The following is a 21,648-nucleotide window of genomic DNA, read 5'->3' as shown; positions in this document are numbered from 1 at the left end:
AGTCTCAAAACGTTTATTTCTTTTACACGTCCAACGTTTCAGCCAATTCGGCCATCTTCAGGGACAATCTTAATTCACTATGAAACATATCATTTAACCATTCCAAAAACTTCATACAGGCTATTCTGCCCAGGTCAAAACATTTATATCCAATAAGTCAAATATCCATTAAAAATCACAGTCAAAATTATTTCTCTTTAACCACTAATAAAAGTGTATTAATAGTGGTTAAAGAGAAATAATTTTGACTGTGATTTTTAATGGATATTTGACTTATTGGATATAAATGTTTTGACCTGGGCAGAATAGCCTGTATGAAGTTTTTGGAATGGTTAAATGATATGTTTGATAGTGAATTAAGATTGTCCCTGAAGATGGCCGAATTGGCCGAAACGTTGGACGTGTAAAAGAAATAAACGTTTTGAGACTATAATTTGGATAGTGTTTTGAATTATTTAGTAAAAAATTGCCAGTCTCAAAAAAGAATTTTAAGATTATAAATAATTAACAATGTAATTAAAAGATAAACATCCTATTAGCAGGATCTCATGTTGGGCTGAATAATTTTTTTATGACTATGTTTTAGTCACAATTTAGTTATACAATGAATTTTTATTGATAATGTTATTTAAATTTTTATTTTAGTGTATATTTTTCTTTTTTTAAATGTACTAACTTTCATTGGTATTCTTTTCTCTCAGCTGCTAGTACTGAGTGCATCCCTGGTTGCTGCTGGGGTGCCGAAGAAGCGAGGTACAGAATACTACACAAAGCCTAAACAACCGTACAGCTTCTCTCATTTCAGTCAAGAACTTCCGGCTAATGAAGGGCTCTTGAAGTTGCTACCGACAGTGCAAAAGGCTCAAGTGCAGCAGCTTGCTATTGTACCTCTCTATGTCGAGAGTCCAGTACATGTACCTATTGAGCAAGTTCCAATAATATCAAAGGTACCGGTTGTGTACCAGTATGAGGAGGTAGCCAGGCCTAATACATATCCACATCTTAAGCCTTACTACAAGCAGGTTCGATGAGGTAGCTAATCTACATCTCACTCCTTTATACATACTACAAAAATTGGGATTTTCTCTTAGAAGAATATTTAAAATACTCTTAAGTAGTAATTTTTTTAAAATTTTCTAAACCTTAAATTGTTTTTATTGTGAGTCTATAAAATTAGTAACTGAAAAAATATGACAAATCTTTAAATTTCTTTAAATAATTATAAGAACGATAAAATTATATCAATTTAATATCGTGAAGACAATAACTTAGGTATTGAGAATGAGTAGATTCCAGTAACATTAACTAGTCAATATATTGAAAAATTGAAGTTATAAATGTTATGTACTTAGCAATAAACATTATGCAAATAAAAAAATTTACTCCTTTGAAGTAAATTTAAATTTAAAATAAAAGTTAAATATTGGAAGAAAAATTCATTCAATTCAATACTTCTAAGATTTAAATTTTTGTAGTATATTACGTTCTTCCACTTAGATCTTCAATTTTGAACTGATTGTAAGATAATTTCAATTGTACTCATCAAATTATTTTTCTCATTGCTTCTTAACCACTATTGTATATTATTTAATCAGTTGAGTTTAGTGACGAAGGATTACACAAAAATTTTTTATTAATGTTGATTTTTTTTTACTTCTATATTATTAATTAATATAATTAAATTCTTAGTTTGTAAATTGAAAATTGAACTGTATGGTCATAAAATAAAATAAATAACTGTCTGATTTCTATATTAAGAGTCAAGACCTTCAAAATTAGTTGAAACCATACTAGAATTGCTTTTTTCTCAGCCTATAGAAACAAAATAATTAATTTGAAAATCTTTGTCCTTTACTTGAGTCAAGGGAATTATTACTATAAAATATTATAATACACAATACATGATCTGTTTGCTCATTATTGGGCTGAAGAAGGTTTCATATCAAGAGTTCAATTCCAAAACCTCTTAACTACATTTTTGTTCTGAAGTTGAATATATCACAAAAATATATAGGGAGATGGTCAGGGTTGCGGTCAATAGTGAAACAAAAATAGTTGTAAACTATTTTTGTTTCACTATTGACCGCAACCCTGACCATCTCCTTATATATTAATTTTTACGGTCAACTATACATACATATATACAATATCACAAAAATGTCCGTAGATTTATATTACAGGGATGTTTGATTCTTCATTTTATAGCTTATTGTGGGTGTCTATATTTCATGTATAATATTGCAATCTCAAAACTAAGAAATTATTTTTAATTGTTTTCAAACTGTTGAAAATCTCATATAAATAAATAACAAATTCAGAACTATTTATAATTTCTCTTAAGGTATAGACACATTTTTAAATATTTTTTATTAGGCCTTATAACTGTATCACTTCTTATTTAGAGGGCATTACCTGTTATCTTTAGCAAGTACTTTCTCTAATTTTTTATGTGTAAGTTTGTACATAAATGAAACATGTCATATAAAATAATATGATTGCAAATAATATTTTTTAAATACAAATTTAGAGTGAAAATTTGGTCACTCTTTCTTTTTATATGATGAATTATTGCACATACTTAATATCTAGATTTTATTTCCTTGTGGTACCATCTTGAAATTTGGCATGACTCTAAACTGTATAAGTGGCATATACAGCCATACATTTTATAATTCAAAATTGTGAAAATAAGTAATAATAATTTCTATGTACATACATGTTTTGAGGTTGCCATATGATATACCAAATGAAAGGACATACAATAAGCTTTAAAATAAACTATCAAACATCCCTCTAGCAGAATTAGATTTAAACCTATGAATGGTGACAGACTGCTAATTGAGCGTGTGTATCAATAAATGGAATATGGTCCAGTTGCGGTCAAATTAAACACAAATAGTAATATTATGTACTACTTTTCTTTTAGCCAACGTTTCATCCCACGTTGCAGGGCTTTGTCAGTGCTAAAAAAAGGTACAGACAGTTAACATAAGTAGAAGAAGTAAATGGAAAATTACAAGGATATACAATGAAACGTAAAAATAAAATAATAAGAAAAATTAAAGGTTATGAACAATAAATGAAAACGGAAATAGTAACATTTTATTCTTATCCCTTTTCATCTCTTAATTTGTACCTTCTTTAATATTTCTTCTCTTTATATGTTACTATTTCTAATTTGACTGCACCTGGACCATATTCCATTTATTAAACCTATTAAAGATTATTCACTCAGGAAATATGAAAAAGAATATTTGTTTAACATAGAAAAAATCATGTAAATCTGAGACAGTTCAGGCCCCTGATGATAATGCATGGAATAACCCTTTAAATGTAAATAGAAATTGATCGCATATAAGTTAGACATATAATAATCATTATTATTTATAATGAATATTATCTAAATGTTTTAATAATAAATGTCTATATTGTTTTTTCAGGTTGTGAGAGGAAAAAAAAAAGAAAAAAATCTTATCTTCTCTCTCAAATATTGTGATTTTGCATAACATTCATGATAATTTAATAGTATTATCTGTAGTGACTCTTATCCAGAAATATCTTTAACTCTCAATATTTATAAAAATTTGTGAGCCTTAGTATGAAACCTATTTAATTTTTTTTTTAACCATAAAGAAATACATTTAGAGGAAATATAATTTTAAAATAATCATATTAAAGATAGGGTCATACCCACTTTTGGATTTTCAAAATAATATTATATCTATTGCTGTTATATCAAGTTAAAATGGTTTCATCATGCCTTGGAAGGCAATACTTTCTTAATTGTTTTCAGTTTTAATCTATAACATCTTCTTTCTTCCACCCACTTCTTGAATGCAAGTTTTGCCTAAACTATCCATCACATAGAACAGTTATATTTTATGAAAGCTTTAATATTTACTCAACATCTTTGTTTAAAGTACTTACAAATTTCTTTAACATCCATAACTACGTTTCATCAGTGCGATAGTAAGCAATATTTATTCAGGAGAGCTTTTAATCTGGCCTCTTACTTCTTATATATTTCAAGATAAAAATGTTTTTTTTTTTTAATTTGTTCAATTATACAATTCTCTTAATTTGTTCTGTAGTAAAAACCACTGTATATGTTTTGTATATTTCTTCTTTTAAACAGACCTTAATAAAACCTAAATGTAGTTAAGGTGTACAAAGAGTGCATTATTATTGATTAAATGAGCTCCAAAACACATTGCAAATAATTTCAATAACCAAACAAGTCAACTAAAAGATTTCAACGCAAAGTATGTATCCATAAGTAAAATGATATTTAGATTTAATTAACTTTAAAAATATTCAAAACATATTACGTATCAAATACAAAAACAAGTGATTGGTAAATCAACCTTTTTCTCAACTTGTAGTTGGCAAAATGGGGTATTCAAAATTCTAGTCAAGGTTATTGTTGATTTTTCTCATTCAATGAAGTTTTCAAGTCCAACTAATAATAAAAAGTAAAATTAAAATGGATGTTATTGATAATTAGTGAAATGGGAAAAATAATAAAGAGTTTGAAAGGGGCAAAATACATTTACAAAAATAAATAAATATTTACTATAATCTTATATGTATATTAACATGGGCATAGGCAGAAATTCACCAAATAAGCAGGCCTCAGCCCATTACACACACACACACACGCACGCACAGTGTGTGGGAAGAACAGAGAACACATATTAAATGGAAAATTAATGAGGTTGTTGTAGGCAAGTGTGTTAAGGTGTCATCTTAGCACCTTAAAATTACAGGAGCATCAGTTCCATTCTGGTCTGAACAGGTTGAATTTTATTTTATGGCGGCTTCATTGAATGAAAACTGAACCCTCCTACCTGCTTATAACAGAGTGGTAACCAGTAGGATACTCTCTTCTCTCATATATCAGGAATGGCCAGACAAACAAAAGAAAAGAAACATGGAAAATTAAATACCACAAATCCTTCATGTAAAGAACGGAGGCTAATATTCCCAGTAATAAACCCATCTGAAAATTACATTCACCTTGAAAGCTGATCGGTGGCAGCTGGTGGGTGGCGAAAAATGGTTTTACCGAGTCCAGGCAGTTCACATACTGTTCTCAATTTGGTTTTATGAATCCCTGCTGGAGGCTCACAAGTAGAAAATATCAATAGATGTATGGTAATGAGAAATTTTCCAGTAGAAAAATTGCATATAATTTATTAATTTACCATCTTTACATTAAAAATAGTGCTACGTATCAAGAATACTGGGTTAAGTAATCAAATTAAGTGTAATTAAACAGATATTCTGATGATTAATTATTGGCAGTTGCCGACTCATAAATATACAGGTAAAAGGGCTTATGCGATAATACGTCTGACCAAACCTTTTATAATAGCAGGTGGCGGACTGACTGATCCTAACGCAGATAGCAGCCCTACTCAATCACCTGCATGGCAGTTTGCAGTCTGTTCTCTTATTGCCGAGCCATAAGAGCAGAGAAAATATGATAGATCGGACATCCTTCCTGAGAACCTTTCGGCCAGACCCAAATCCAGGAATAATTAATTTTCAATCCCAAGTACACTAACAAGGTATACAGCAGCATCATAATAGGTCATAAAGGGAAGTAGAAAAAGATAATACATTTCTAAATTTTCAAGGTCTCTGTTCTAAAAAAATATGACCAGCAAGTTTAGTAGACTGGAAAGAAAGTAGAGGGGAGGAAAGAGATCAAGGAATAGGAAAACAAATAGATTTATTTTGGTTCGACAGTTTAGAGAGAGTTGGCAAACTAAGAGAGAGAACAAGTAGGAGTTCTAGAACTGTAGAGCCAACGTTGAGACCCAGCAGAGGATATCCAAAGCTGTAGACCAGCTAAGCCAGGCCGAGAGGTCTAGAGGTACGAAAGTAGAAGATAAGTACTCATAGTCCTAAACTGTAATTTTGAATGGCAACTTAATATTAGTCATAAATTCTGGCAAAACACATGCTAGTCCAGTCTTCTTAATTCAATTGCGTATTGTTTTGATCAATCATTCTCTGGTCTTATTTTTAGGGGGAGTCGCACTTGTATCAGATTTTTTATAATCCATATCAGAAGGGGTTTAATCAAACATAAAAGTAAGACTGAAATTAAAGAATACATTGAAAGAAAAATAATGAGTTATAGATAGAAGAGTAAGCCACAAGATAGATAATATTGTTAAATTAAATTTAGATGATGGGGAATGTAATTCTGTTCCTGACATGGGGAGGAGGGGAAGGTACTGACCTCCACGCTGCATGCCCCTATGCCACACTCTGCTGCCTGCGTAATTAAGTGAATGCAGGCCAAAGGTTCCTTCAAAGTCAGCAGGTTTTAACTTGATGGGGATTAGACCCATGATGTGACAGTTATCAGTTGTTCATTATAGGTGGCACCAGTGTTGTACTTTTGTCAATAGATGGTGACACTTAGCCTATTTTAGTAGTAAAATTACATTCCCCATATTAACTCCCTAAAAATCCAAAATTACAGGTCTTTAGACTAAACACATATATAAATTATTAGTAATTCATAACCAGTATTTTTTTATTCATGAAGTAAAATGTATATATTTGTTTGTAAATAGCCACAATAAACCCAATGTTATCCCGATTTAATTTTATGGTTTCAATAGCCTGGATATCACCTGATTAACAAGGCTAAGAAAATTGGTGTATACGACATCTTAGGAAAAGAAATTCAATGACTAAATATACACCATGGCAAGGGTGTTTGTAGTATCTAGTTTTTCATTTATAAAGATTGATAATATATTTCTGAGAATAGTTGGTCAATTTCCGTGAGGAATCGATAGAAATATGTAATACCATAGAAAATACAAATACATAAATATATAATGAATCCTGTTTCTGGAACTCTCATCTGTTTTATGTCCGGAGTTAACCAGAAACATGACAATAATTATTAGTTCATTTCAGAAATCAGCATTTTTATAAGTTTTCCCCCACAAGAATATATCCTGAGTTTACAAAAGATAGGTTTTAACCAACACTGATATCGTTCTGTTGGTTTTAATGATTGAGGATTTTGAGAGAACAAAAAAGAAATATGATGGTAGGAAATACATTTTTTTTAAATGAATATTAGAAAAATAGGTGAGAAGAAAATGATAAAAACAAAAAATCGTAGATAAGCCAAATGCCTTAGATGAAACACTATTTTTAGAGCCATCCGTATACCAATCTCTTTTCAGGAATATTAAGTTTTTATTGTAAACCTACTAATGTTTTTGTGATCCAAAGCATGGTAAAATTCCTACAGTTTTGAAAAATTGGTTTAAAAATAAAAATTACTCACATAGGAAATATGAAAAAGGATATGTGTATTTGTTTGGCATAACTAATACATAAAAAATCATGTAAATCTAAGACAGTTCAGGTAATGTATGGAATAACCCTTTAAATGTAAATAGAAATTGATTGCATATGACTGAAGGAAATACATTTCTTTAAATGGATATTAGAAAAAGAGATGAGGAGAAAATGATGAAAACAAAAAATTGTATATAAGCCACATGCCTTAGATGAAATACTTATAATCATTACGATCAACATTTGTTTTTTAGAACCATCTGTAGATCAATACCTTTTTAGGAATCTTAAGTTTTTATTGAAATGTAAAATTCTTCACATATTCTACTTAATTTCTTTATATCGTACAATCATTTTTACTGTATATCACATAATTTTTAATTGTGTTTATATGAAATTGATATTTTAGTAGCATCTATTTTTATTAAAAGAATATGTTGTTACATCATATATATGGAGTTTGACCATTTAGTTTTTCCGTAATATTGATTCCTTGATTAACCATTTTTTTTAACAAGTTCTAAATCTATACCAACCATGAAAAAGTTCAAAATTATATGGATCCAGTTTTTAATTTGGTACCTTAATTTTGATATTTGAAAGTTCAACTCCCATTTGTCTTATGGTTTGAATAAAGTAACATACACCTTGGTGTATTGTTACACTGTAAGCTTACTTATAGCAAACCTTTTTTTTTTTTTTCCTTACCCTTCTTAAAAGATTAATAACATTATTAGTTCATACATATTCCATTCAATGTCATGATGAGGTTTGCTACAATTTCGTAATCCAAGAAATGGAATTATAGCAAATCTTTTTTTTTTTTTTCTTACCTCCTTTATTGTAAATATATTTATAACAATATTAATATATACCTAAGTATAAAAATATGTAACTGGTGCACTGGACTTTGCCATATGGCATTATAAGGGGTTGGGCTGGGTCCGCTGAAGGCGGGGGTTACAATATTGGCCCAGGATATAGCAAATCTCATCATGACCTTGAATTTATGAATAGGAATGCTAAAAGTAATATTAGAATTGGACAAAATAAAAAAAATAATAATTATGTAAAATTTTATTGATAAAAAAAGATTATGCAAACAATAAGGTAACAAGAATAAAAATTGTATTACAATTAATAAATTTTAAACATAAAGGAATTCATTGATTTCAATTACACAGTGTACATGTTCCATTTTTGTAAAGATAATGGATAGATATGGAGTTGAATTATAAATAATACAAATGACATTTTTAAGGTAAATAATTGGTTAATTTATATTTCAACCTTAAAACTTTTAGCAATTATTGGTATAAAAAAATGGTATGTCAAATGAGAGAACAATTAGATTGTTTTTGCATTGAATATTCTGAGATCATTTCTAAATATAAGTTGAAGCTGATATGGTAAAAAAAAAAAATCCATTTTAATTATATATTATTGTCATTTTTTTTTTTTTTTAAAGTTTGATGTACTGAACTTTAATTTTCAAGCAGTGGTTGTCGAGATTATTGATCAATATAACTTTTGCTATTCATTGCTTCCTAATTAGAATTACATTTAAAATTACTTAAATCACAAAATTTAAAATTACTCGATCATATCAAAATCAAATATTCTAATGTAAAATAATTTTAAAACACTTGATCCGAACATGTCAGTAACACAGTCTCTTTGGTACCATAGCATTTTTGGAGAAAAAATTATAACATTTTACCCCTAAGGACTTAACAACTAAAAACTTTAAAGTAATCATGGTAAGTACAATGAGCAAAGAATTGAGTACTATCTCATTTCATGAGGCGATCCCTCGGATAAATAGTGAAAATAATAATATATTATTTAGACACCTGCCACCTCAGTCTACCTGAAGTTGACGTTCTGGGGTACTTGGATGGTAGTGATGCCTCCATCTGGTTTGACGAAGACTTTGGTCACTAATTGCTGGTCTCCTCCTCCGAATGCGGATCTTCCTGATCCATGAACGGGAAATTGGTGCTGTACGTCCTGTAAAAATGTTCTCAATTACTCAGTGATCTATTAAATTTAAACTAAAATTAGGAAGGAAAAGAAAATACTCTTTATTATTTCAAAATTGAATATTTTTATGAACTTTGAATAGATAAAATATTTGCTAATATAGATTGCATTAATGAAATTTTTTCACTTTTCTTGATTAAATAGTTTAATATATAGAGTACCATTTAAAAGTTAATCAAACAAATACAATTTATTTATTAATAATGAGGGAATGATGTAAAATCATTTATTGAAAATATTATTGACTAAAAAAAAAACAATATTGAAAAAGTGTGATAATTGTTAGTTCTTCAAATTATTAAGATACACAAGGGCACACTGGGGTGGAAGGGATTTTCATAATTTTAGTAGTGAGAGAACTGTTTCTGTACAGGCCCAGGCAAAGAAAGCAATCTATTGACCAGCAAATAAGTACCTTCACTCCTGAAATTCGGAATATTGGTCTGCTCTGTAAAACCCACCCTATGCTCCAGTGCCTACAAATCACTTAGTAATTTAAGGAACGAATAATTCTCAATCTTCTGTATGACATTTAGAAAATATTATATTTATTACTTTGGATCAGGCATGGACATCAGAAATTGTTGAGGATAGTTTTCAACAGAAAATATACTTTATAAAAGAAAAAAATCAACTGTAAAACATGTACTTCATAGAAAAACTTATCTTTTTGGATGTTAAAAGAAACAAAGAAAAGAAGGAAAAAATTTGAACTTTATGTGTTATATTCAAGTACAAATATTGAATAATTTATGAATTTACAATGACTTCGATAGGCTTGGCATGTAGTAATAATGACAGACAGTTTCAGAAAGAATATTGGTGGAGAACTTAAATGGATTAAGGAGAGAAATACTTTATTCATATATGCTGCCCAAATACATTAGGTTGCTATCTCACACAGCATACTTATCAATCCGTAATCGGACATATTTACATTACATATTCATGGTATAATCATAAAAAAAGATTATGTATAGCTGTTAGTATAGCTGTTGACATGAAAGCACAACTTGGTACTAGCTGTAGAATTGTAATTTTAGATCAAGACAACTGGAGGAAGCCAAGATTTCCTCTGATATATGGTGCTACAAGCTATTACACCATATATCATCATCTCAACTTTTTTATTTATTAAGAGGAAATAATGAAATAATAAAGTAAACTGGTAAATTAAGCACTAGAATAAGAAGCACATAGACTGAAAAAAAAAAAAGTTCTAAGAATGAAGTTAACTTTTCTGGAAAATGAGAGATACAGAGAGGTAATTCAACAGTTTAATAATTATTTACAATAAATAAAGCTTGAATTACACTCAGTTAACTGAGTTGGTCCTAATCATTCACAAAAAAATCTTTAGTGACATATGGGTGAGAAACATTTCTCATTAGGAGATATATAACCACTATAGTGTCGTGACAACCAAAACAGATCTGGTTTAATAAATAGAACAGTGTGATATATAATGAACGAATTCCATGACTTAGTGTCCCTGATAGTCATGTCATCAAATTCCATGACTTAATGTCCCTGATAGTCATGTCATCAAATTACATGACTTAATGTCCCTGATAGTCGTCCCATCAAATTTACTCATAGTTATGTGTTTTTCAAACTAAAACTGTAAATTAGTGCACTTGATATTTATCTTCCTATGAATGATTTAGCATTATTAGTCTTTTCAAACATCTATTTTCAACTAGGTCTGTATGTTAATTGCAAATGTTTGTAACACTATACTTACTCAAGATAAATCAGGTAGTTTTATGTAATACAATCATGTATGTTCCAAGTCTCTAATCAGCACATCATTCTTTGAATATAATATTTTATGAACCATTCTATTTTCAAAACTATTAATGTGTTATTTATCATTTAGTATAATTTATGTTAATAGAAAACTGGGATAGAGAGCTTAGTTGTCTTATAAATCTTAGTTTTAGGCTTCTGGACAGCTTTAACAATAAAAGATATTTCGTATAGATAAGTTAACAGTGTCAACAGATGACATTGATTGACTTAGCAATGAGTTATTGATCCCAAGATATTTTTTATCCATCAAACCTAAATGCTCATATTACAGATATTCTTTGATAGTGGAACAACTTAAATAAAACAAACTCATTTTATTTTGTAGTGGACAGATCCCAAAGATAATACTAAAGACTGGAATTACTATCTCTATTATGGTCCTGCAAACTGTCCCAAATCTACTTTTCTCCTCACCAAGTAACTACAGCCATGGTACAATCTATGGGGTATGTTAAATACCAAAAAAAAAATTTTTTAAGTTGTTGCCTCTTTAAAAAAAAAAAAGCAGTGATATGTATCTCACCATTAGTATTTTAATTGTTTTATTTTCCAACAATTATTTGACCCTCTGCGATGTTCCTAACTTAAGTGATAATGAATACCTGTACTGGAGGTCCTCCTTGGTGGAGATTGTGATCGGCGAAGAGTTGCTGAGCTTGGAAGCTGGCAAGGAAGGCCTCGTGGTTGCCACCAAAAGATCCAAACTGCGGCTGGAAGTTGACCTGAGGGGGTGGTGGTGGAGGTGGAGCAGCTGCTTCACCGCCACCTTGTGGAGCCGCCTGGTATTCTTCTTGGCCTGCGATCGGACCGACCAGAGCCAGGGTCACCACCAACCAGCCAGCCATCTTAAAAGATAATGTCTTTTTTATAGTTTGTATTTTAAATAATTGTAATTTAATATTATATCATATATTTAGTTTCATTCTAGTCTTGGTAAGTTTTTAATAGAAGTAACACCATTCATTCTGAAAGTTCATTAACTTTGGTCTGTATCACAAAAAAAAAAAAAAAAAATGGGGGACGTATTGCTCCTGAAAAGAATTTAGAAACCAAAGTAAAAGTTTCAACTTTAACATGGCAGGAGTGTCTTACTTTTTTGTTTCCTAAGAGGTGCCGCATGAGCATTTATCTCATGGTAGATGATTTTTTAGATAATTGTATGTGGTAATGACAAAAATCTTTACAATTATTTTCAATGCAATTTGTAAATTGTAAATTGTAGCTCTTCGATCAGGGGCTTAAGAATCCAGATTTTATAAAATATAATAGATCTTCTTCCCTCTCTTCATGATTTAAAATAAGTAATGAAGGAGGTGTTCAGATGAATAAAATGCTCAAACGAGAAAGAAAAGTTGTCACATTAAGTGATAGTGTTACTCTGATGAGAGAAATTCTGTCTTTCCGTTCCGAGGAGAACAGAGCAAAACTGAATTGAGTATAGCTGGGGAAGTAAAAGAGGGAGTAACATAAACAAGAGGCAATAATAACATCAAATGGTTAACAGAAGAGAGGCAAAATTATAAACAAACAGATGAAATACTAGGAAAATATAGAAACGTTTATTTCAGAATATGATCAAAATGCTTAAGGCTCCACTTCTTCTGGATTAAAATTAATAATTTTTTAGATAAATTTAATTAATAATGAAAAATAGTTTATTTTAAAAGTTTAAATCAATCTAATCTAAGTCTAAATCTGAAGTTTAAATCAAAATCATCAAAGTTGTAAAATTACAAAACATATTTATTATTTATTGCCAATTAAATTTTCAAATTTTTAATAATAATATGTAATTGTTTTGTTAAACTGTTGTTGGTTTATACCTTTTTCATCTTTATTTTTTAAATAATATTGAGTTGTAGCTTACTCCATTTGTAAGGAAGCTATTCCAAAATGCAAATAAATAATTATAACAATAAATAACTCTTAATATTCAAATGAATAATATTTAATCACTCAAAAGATTCTAACCCTAAACATATTTATTAGATATGCAAAAATAATTTTCAAATCCCGATTGTAATAGTTTATTTACTTCTGTATGCTATAATTTTCCTTCCTTGAAACTTGGCGAGATTTGTCATTGTAAAGACAGGGGTTTGACCCATCCTTCCAGAGTAATATGAATGCCTCAGAAGAACCAATGAATTAAACAGCCATTCAGAGCCTTCCAACAACCCTATCTCCTAATAGTCCAAGAGCTCTAAATGAGATAAAAAGTTATTTCACCCCGATTTTAGATCAGTTTAATGAAAACTAGGTGAAGGAGGCAAAATTGAAGACTTTGCCAGCCATGGTAAGGAGGGAATAAAAAATGGCGACTGTTTCAAGAAAGTATTTATTTCTGGGTTCTTTCAAGTAAAGAAAAAATGAATATTATCTCCTGTTATAAAAAGGTTAAATTTTTGCCTAAACTTTTATTAGCAAATATTTATAATTATTTGGCAAATATCATGGAAAATGCTACTCCTATTCCTATTACTTCTCTTCAATAAAAAGCTAGTAGACATATTTGTGTCATTCGTAGTGAGTAGTAGTTTCCATGGTATTTGTTAAAATAAATAATCAAAATTTTGAAAACTGTACTGAACGTAAACAGCTCTATTATGGCTCTTATTTTAAGAAATTTACTCTACTTCAAATGATGTTCTATTCATTTTTTTTAGTTTTGCAGGTAGGGTTAAAGATATAGAGCTACAAATAAAAAAATAATTTTTTGTGATCTTATGAAACAGTCACTATTTTCTATTCCTTCCAACTATAGTTGGCAGAGTTATCAATTTTGACTGTTAACTGTTTATTGTTTTCATTAAAGTTATCATAAATGGGGATTAAATAACTTTATTTGTCTTAGATTTTTTAGATACGTAAGAATAAAGAATTAAGCACCTCTACAGGCCGCTATGGGATTGGTTTATTTATGTATACTTATCCAATAGTCCTTTAGAATAAAGGTGTTGGGATACATGAATGTATTATATACAGAAGATAGCTAGCTGTATTTAAACAATACTTTAAGAGCTAGAATTGGTAATGAAAAGAGACATATGAAACATAAACTGAGCATAGCCAAATTAGACTAGTTAGTGGCATGGAATCAGGATGATTAACCTTTTCACTCTAAATTCAATATGACAAATCAAAACAAAAACAATATATTATTTTATTGTGTTTCATTCTGACTAATAGTGATTCTAGACTTAAGGAGGGTTTTAATCACCATCTCATTTTCTCTTTCTTTCTTCCACTATCTCTCCCTCTCCCTTTTATTCTCTTCCCTCTCTCTCAATATAGCATTCATTTATTTAACATTTGATTCATTATTTATTCAAGTCGCCAAATTTTTCATGCTACTGTTCAAATTATTAAGCTTTAATCATACATTTGCTATTGATATAACTTAAAAATGGACACAGGAAAGAGACTATACAGTACTCGAAATGTCACAACATTAGCATGAAGATGTTTTTGTTATTCTGATATGTTTATTCATCAGAGAGTTTAACTATTCTATTAAAATATAAACTACTGAACATATGTGACTATTGAGACAAAAGATTTGACTGATAGTTTATTAAAGTAGATTATAGCTCAAAATTGATTCAAAAAGAGTTGAAAAAATTATTGCTCATGATTGTATGTCTTGTGGCTATTTATACTTACTTTTGGTTATTTAACATACTATTATCTAATTTTTAAATAAAAAATTAGCTACAAAAACACTATAATGTTTTATACAATCAATCTAGTTAACTGAAATACTTGAATCTGTTTATGAAATAGGTTGGCTCGAAAAACGATTGAACTAAATAGGATATTGTCGAACAAATTGAAACTATGATATCTACTTTCACATAAAGTTAAGGAATAAAAATTTAAGAAATAGTAGCATTGTGATAGTAGTATTAAAAAGATTGAAAACCGCTCCCGGCAATATAAAATATTTTATGTTCCAAAAAATCGAATTTGGCTTACTAACATTTTTGAAATCTCCTAAGTAATGTTATCTCATATCAAAATAATTTGAAGAAAGTGTATTATGCTCTAAGTTAATATTATGGAACTGATTTAGTGGATGGAAATGATGTGTGCTAATTTGTAATCTTATTTTGCATTTTTATTTTCAATTTTTCTAATAGTTACGGATTCTATGTTTTCTTGGTTATTGATTTTATCTTTTTATTCTTTAAAATGTTTTTTTTTTTCAACTGCTATAATTTGTACAGATTCCATCTTTGTCTTTTATTTTATCATGTTATTGTTTTTATTTAAATATAAAATTTAAGTAGGCTTATTAATTTAATAATGACAAACCATTTTCGGTAACAACTGAGAAGATTAAGAGGGTCATCATACTTTAATTTGTAATGCTATTGAATAGATTTTTATTTAATGTTGTTAGGTTTAATAAAAAATGAGAATTTTTATATCCCATAGGTCAAAATAAATTCTTTAACAGTTATTATAATTTTAGTAGATAAAAAGGTCCTTAGCATTTGTTTACACTGATGATTTAGCTGTATGAAAATGCTTAAAAGCTACTTAAAAAATGGATTATAAAATGTTTTTCTTTTATATTAGTATTCACATATTATGATATTTTTAATGATAATACTTATAAGTTGTTACCAGACCAAAAATCATTATTGATTAAATCCACCCCTATATCTTTTTACTCATGTTATTATATTGAACTTTGTACTTCAAATTTGACTTACTTCCTAATTTCATAATCCAAATAAAACAAGTAATTAGTATGTTTTCCTTCTAAATTCACCGTTTGGCCCTCTGTACACCGGTTCAAACCTAGTGAGGGTGAATTGACTTGTATTCTGTAGCGAACTCGCGGGATAAAATCTCGTCTTTCCCGCTCTGGATTGCACATGTAGGTAATCTAGAGGTTAACCGCTCTTACTATTGTAGTTGAGGTTTATTTTCCCGCTAATTAACTGAAAAAATTTTTCTAAACTTTACCGATCTTCGATATTTTTTGTTTATTATAAATTTTATATAATTTAAATTAAACAAAATTTCAGAGAAATATAGGCTGTAGGTAATTCTTTTTTTTGTTGTTGTTTTCAAAATTCGTCATCAAGTTATATAAATCTCAAAATTTTGAATACATATGCACTTATGTTTAAATCAGAGAGTTCTTAAATAGCCACGATTTAATATCTATGCAAAAATTTACATTTCGACGAAATTCCGATATCACAATATTTGAAAAGTTGTTATAATTGGCAACACTGTTTCTTTTACACTGAAGCTACTGGACACTGGCAAACTGGATACTGACCAAACTGGAGAAAGATGCTGAAGTCATTGCTGTTGTTGTTGACAGACACTGAAGAACTGTACTGCTCCAGTAGTGGTGCCTGGACACTATATAGGTTGAAGATTAGGCACGCCTTCAAGGAAGTTCCACCTCCACTCAGCATCGGGAAAAACTTCAGGTATTTTTTTTTCTTTCTCCAGACAATTCTCTGTTATGCTACTCCGTCTTCATCGTAATCGGAAAACCAATTTACCTAATCTTTCGAAACACTTTTTATCATTTATTCTGTACATATTTCTTATTTTCTTTCGCCATATATTTTTTTCTTTTTTGTTTCTGTTACTGAGGATGGCGAATGACCAATACAGCATTTGTAATTGTGAATATTTTAGTGTTATCTCATTTGTCGTGTGCCTAAAATTAAACTTGCTGGCACAAAAATAAATAAACACCACGACAGACGCATGAAGATGTTTTTGTTATTCTGATATGTTTAACTATTCTACTAAAATATAAACTACTGAACATATGTGACTATTGAGACAAAAGATTTGTCTGATTGTATATTAAAGTAGATTATAGCCCAAAATTGATTCAAAAAGAGTTATTGTTATAGTTAGAACAAATTATTCTTCATGATTATATTGTCTTGTGGCTATTTATACTTACTTTTTGGTAATTTAATATTAATTAATTTTAACATACTATTACTTAATTTTTAAATAAAAAATTAGCTGCAAAAACAAAAACATTCGTATGTTTTATACAATCAATCCAGTCAACTGAAATACTTGAATCTGTCTGTGAAATGGGTTGGCTTGAAAAACGATTGAACAAAATAGGATATTGTTGAACAAATTTAAACTGTGATATCTGCCTACACGTAAAGTTAAGGAATAAAAATTTAAGAAATAGTTGTATAGCATTGTGATAGTAGTATTAAAAAGATGGAAAACCGCTACCGGCGATATAAACTATTTTATTTTCCAAAAATCGAATTTGGCTTACTAATATTTTTGAAATTTCCTAAGTAATGTCGGGTTATTATTTATTTATTATTTATTAATCACTTTTTTTTATTGTTATCTCATTTGTCGTGTGCCTAAAATTAAACTTGCTGGCTAAAAAATAAGTAAACGCCACGACAGAAGTTTTGGATAAGAAAGTAAGTTCTATGGTAGTTAGCTTCTATCATATTCTGTAAAAGTACCTCTACAGGTTTGTCAAACTACGGCAAATTCGCACTTGTGTAAGCGTGTAGATGAGTAATTTGTACTGGCTGGTACAAATTGGCCTGAATTTGCGGGCGGCTCTTCAGGTGTCGGTTTTTGGGCACAAATCATATAGTACAAGAGCCGGGAAGAAAAAAAGGCAGTTATCTCACCCCAATTTTTGATTACATCAATAAAAACTATGTATAATTACTAGTTAAAATTGACGAGTCTGCCAAATATAGGTAGGGGGATTAAAAAATGGCAGCTGTTTCAAAACCTTTAAAAAACAGTCATTTTTCATTCGGAGCTCTTTATCTTAAAAACTACCAACAACACTAGAAAATCTAAGAGAACATTATTTAAATAAGAGTAAATTTGCAGAAATGTTAGCCCTAAAAGAGCTATTTACGTCCAATAGTTCTCCAGATATAGCTTTTTTCTTAAAAATCTACTGAAAGATTAGTATTTTGAGAAATCTATATCTCAGGAACTATGTGACGTACAGATGTCTATTAGCACTCAAATTAAAGCTATTATAATGGACTATAAAGAGGTTTACGACCTTTACCTTCGTAGACATAGTAGTTTTCATGATATTTGCTAAAATAAATTGATTTCTAGTTGTTAGACAATAAATTTGATTTTTGAAAAACTTTATTTCAAAAACCATTGAACGTACTGAAGTCTGGCAGCGCTCAAATTAAAGCTAGTTAATTTTTCTACAAAATAGTTAATCATGTTTATCTTTATAGGAGTAGTATTTTTTATGATATTTGACAAAATAAACTCACAAAATGTTAATTTCTAGTTTTTCGTATAAAACATTGGATTTTTGAAAAAATATATCTCTAGATCCATAAAATGCACATATGTCTGCCAACACTCAAAATAAAGAAAATTTAACGTACTATAAAGTAGTTTATGACAATTAACTTCGTAGGGGTAGTAGTTTTTATGATATTCATATATGAATACAAATTTGGCAAATGTAAATTTGTCCGAACAACTATAAATCAATTTATTTTAACAACTTTCATGTAAACTATTACTCCTACGAAGATAAACATCATAAACTACTTTATAGCTCATTAAACTATCTTTAATGTGAGTGCTAATAGACATCTGTACGTCAAATGGTTTTTGAGATATAAAATTTTCAAAATAAATTCACTACTGATCTTTCAGTACGTGCGATACAACACGTAATACGAAATATTGCTTTTTAAAAAGATATATCTCGAAAACTATTTAACGTAAATAACTCTATTAGGGCTCATATTTTGACAAATTTACTCTTCTTTAAATGACGTTCTCTTAAGTTTTCTTGTGTTGTTCCTACTTTTTAAGATATAGAACTCCGAATGAAAAATTAGTTTTTTTTATCGCTTTGAAACAGCCGCCATTTTTTATTTCCCCTACCTATATTTGGTAGACTCATCAATTTTGACTTGTAATTATACATAGTTTTCATTAAAGTAATCAAAAATTGGGGTGAGATAACTGCCTTTTTTCTCTTCTTGGGCTCTTGTACTAAAAGGACGTTGGTGCTGCAATCTCACGTTTGTTTTCAGTTGGCATTGTTTTAGAACTACCAAATGATGAATATTTGTGCTCTGCGAGTTTTTGAATAATTTAAGAATTTCCCCGACCTTTGGATTTGATAATTAACTCTTGTTTATTATTTCAATTCTTGTCATATTTTTGAAATTTTATTGCTTCGGCGTTAATAATATAATGTTTCAAATCTTGTTAATTAGCTTTAGCAGTTTAGTTTTTATTTAATATGGAGCAAAAATATATTTTTGGAGACATCAGATTTTTTTTAATTTTTGACTTTTATAAAAATTGGAAAACTTTCCTTTTTAAATGCGATTTCTCATTTAACAGCGGAAAATTAACAACATATACTATTTTTCTTGAGATATTATAAAATAGATAATTTCAGCTATTTCGATAATAATTCTTATTGAGACTGAACAACCACCTCCAAAGACTTGAAAGTAGCTAAATTCTTGGTATTTTATCAGCATACACGATTTTTGACTCAAAAATTCGAGAATTGGAAATTCTAAGAAAATTGCCGAATTGTTTAGTTGAATATTTCGCGGCGCTCTTATGACGTTATGGCGTACAATTTGGGAATCATTGAGTTAGATAGTACTATTTATGTGAAATTTTATCATCTACAACATAAATTTCTGATATTTACGTTCCTTACATTTCGCCTTTATTTATTTTGTTCTTTTATATAATTAAGCTAGACTAAATCGAATTTAATAGCTGAAAAAAATCAAAAAGAGCAAAACAAGAATGTGGATACGGATGTTTGTTGCTTCCTTTTTTTTTTTTTTTTACCAAGCATTTTCGTTTTGGGTTTACTGCAAATTGCAAACGTGTAGATCAAACATTGTTGCACCCACTGCCATGGTGTAGACTGTGTGATAGTTGCGGTCATGATATCATTTACTATCGTGGCAGTACTATCGCATTTATTTTATTCGTCAACTATGTAATTTATATATATTTAGAGATAGATATCATTTATTTTTATTTAAATTCTTTTTTCACTTATTTATTTATTGTTATCATTATTTTATTTATGTATTTATTTGTTTTTTTTTTAAGTTTAGTATGAATGGGATCAGTTATTATGCTTATTGCCCAACAACGTTATGGCAAATTTTAATATTTACCAAAAAAACAACAAATAACTTGTATTATTTGAAGGATTTTTTCCTTTGATATCCATTGTTCGTGTAATCGTCCAAAGTTATTATATACCAATTTATTTTATTTTTAATATGTTATTTGAATGGTGGTTGAATTTCCTGTAAAACAAAACAAGATCATTGAATTTGGACAATTATTTGCAACGTCCACTAGTAAACTTTAATGTCTAATTAACTTTTTCTCAAATTAAAAAAAAAAAATTAGAATTTAGGCAGTCTTTCTTCGAATTTTATTTTCTTATTAAAAAATGAAAGCTGTACATCAACCATTCTAAATTATAATGGTATTCTCTTAAGGCCTTTATAGCTCTGTTACCATAACCTGATTCCCCCTGACGTTGCAAAATTTTTGACTACCTATATATTTTCTTATTTTATCTGGTGTCCAATCATTTAGTGTAACAGAGATTTATTATAACAGAGAAGAGAACGAATCAGTAATTAATAGAACTTCTTAATATTTTTTAAGTTTTGAGACTGCAAAAATGTGATTTTTCGCCACGTAAAGGGTTTCCCTCTTCAGTCGACTGTCTATTGCAACCAAAGCTCACCGAGCTGGATTTCGTACACTTTTTCTTGCTGATACCTTTTGAATGAATTTTTTTGGATATTCACTGTTCAGTGAGTGTATACTTTATAAAGGTAATAAGTCCAAAATTACAGATGTATAATTTTTTCAAAAAATAAATTACCTTTTTTTTTTTTTTTTTTTCCATTTTTGTTTTAAATTACCTAAAGTTAGAATAAATTTGTAAGAAAATTTTAAGAATGTTATCATTAATTACATAGGGATTTTCGAAAGTTTCAAGTACACTAATTGTTATGTTGAGTACGCCCACTCATTAAAAAAAAAATTGATTTCTCAGAAAATAACTAGTTAAGTTGGAAACTTGTTTTATCTTTTTCTTAACACATAATATAACAGATACCACTCACTCACTGACTTATTTATCACAGTTTCTCACAAAGGACAATGCCTGTTAATCCTTGATTAATAATTGTTCATAATTACTAAATGACTTAATTAATTAATGATGAGAAGATAGTTAACCATGGATAATATATATGAGGAGAAGATGGTTGGGGCAGTCAGTAAAGAACACAAATAAATAAAAACTTGTTTATTAGTGCCAATGTTTCTGCCATAATTATTTTTTTTTCTTACTTATTTAATTATCTATATATACATTTTATTTTCCAATTCTTTTTTCACAGGATGAATTAATAAAAATAAAGTTAT

The 21,648-nt window shown here is 29.1% G+C and overlaps 1 protein-coding gene and 1 long non-coding RNA gene across 3 annotated transcripts; one reads left to right on the top strand and one right to left on the bottom strand.

The window, feature by feature from the left end:
* The first annotated feature begins 702 nt into the window (after nt 1-702).
* On the top strand, nt 703-4,103 carry LOC136795890 (uncharacterized). The gene is made up of 2 exons (XR_010843604.1): nt 703-1,032; nt 3,441-4,103. It is a non-coding gene; the product is annotated as an uncharacterized lncRNA (long non-coding RNA).
* Nucleotides 4,104-8,442: 4,339 nt separating this feature from the next.
* LOC106687726 (uncharacterized) lies at nt 8,443-16,983 on the bottom strand. 2 transcript variants are annotated; one of them, XM_014431760.3, is made up of 3 exons: nt 15,909-16,153; nt 11,793-12,035; nt 8,443-9,345 (listed from the first exon to the last, which is right to left on the bottom strand). In XM_014431760.3, exons 2-3 carry the CDS (start codon nt 12,033-12,035, stop codon nt 9,202-9,204), a joined length of 387 nt encoding a protein of 128 aa, XP_014287246.1. In that variant the 5' UTR covers nt 15,909-16,153; the 3' UTR covers nt 8,443-9,201. The 2 variants fall into 2 exon arrangements, with proteins under 2 accessions (XP_014287246.1, XP_014287245.1); XM_014431759.2 differs by lacking the exon at nt 15,909-16,153 and adding an exon at nt 16,487-16,983 and having other exon boundaries at nt 8,444-9,345.
* Nucleotides 16,984-21,648: the final 4,665 nt, after the last annotated feature.

This window comes from Halyomorpha halys, unplaced genomic scaffold (genome assembly GCF_000696795.3).
Source record: "Halyomorpha halys isolate HHAL.00 unplaced genomic scaffold, Hhal_1.1 Scaffold1001.1, whole genome shotgun sequence".
NCBI classification, from domain to species: Eukaryota; Metazoa; Arthropoda; class Insecta; order Hemiptera; family Pentatomidae; genus Halyomorpha; species Halyomorpha halys.
This window is presented reverse-complemented; position numbering and strand designations above follow the sequence as displayed.

Excerpts from the sequence above, each read along its gene's own strand:
- LOC106687726 (XM_014431759.2), bottom strand. The coding sequence starts at position 16,513 with ATGACTTCAGCATCTTTCTCCAGTTTG. Across the intron at positions 12,036-16,486 it reads CAGCATCTTTCTCCAGTTTG|ATGGCTGGCTGGTTGGTGGT; the intron begins GTCAGTATCCAG and ends TTATCTTTTAAG. Across the intron at positions 9,346-11,792 it reads AAGGAGGACCTCCAGTACAG|GACGTACAGCACCAATTTCC; the intron begins GTATTCATTATC and ends ACATTTTTACAG.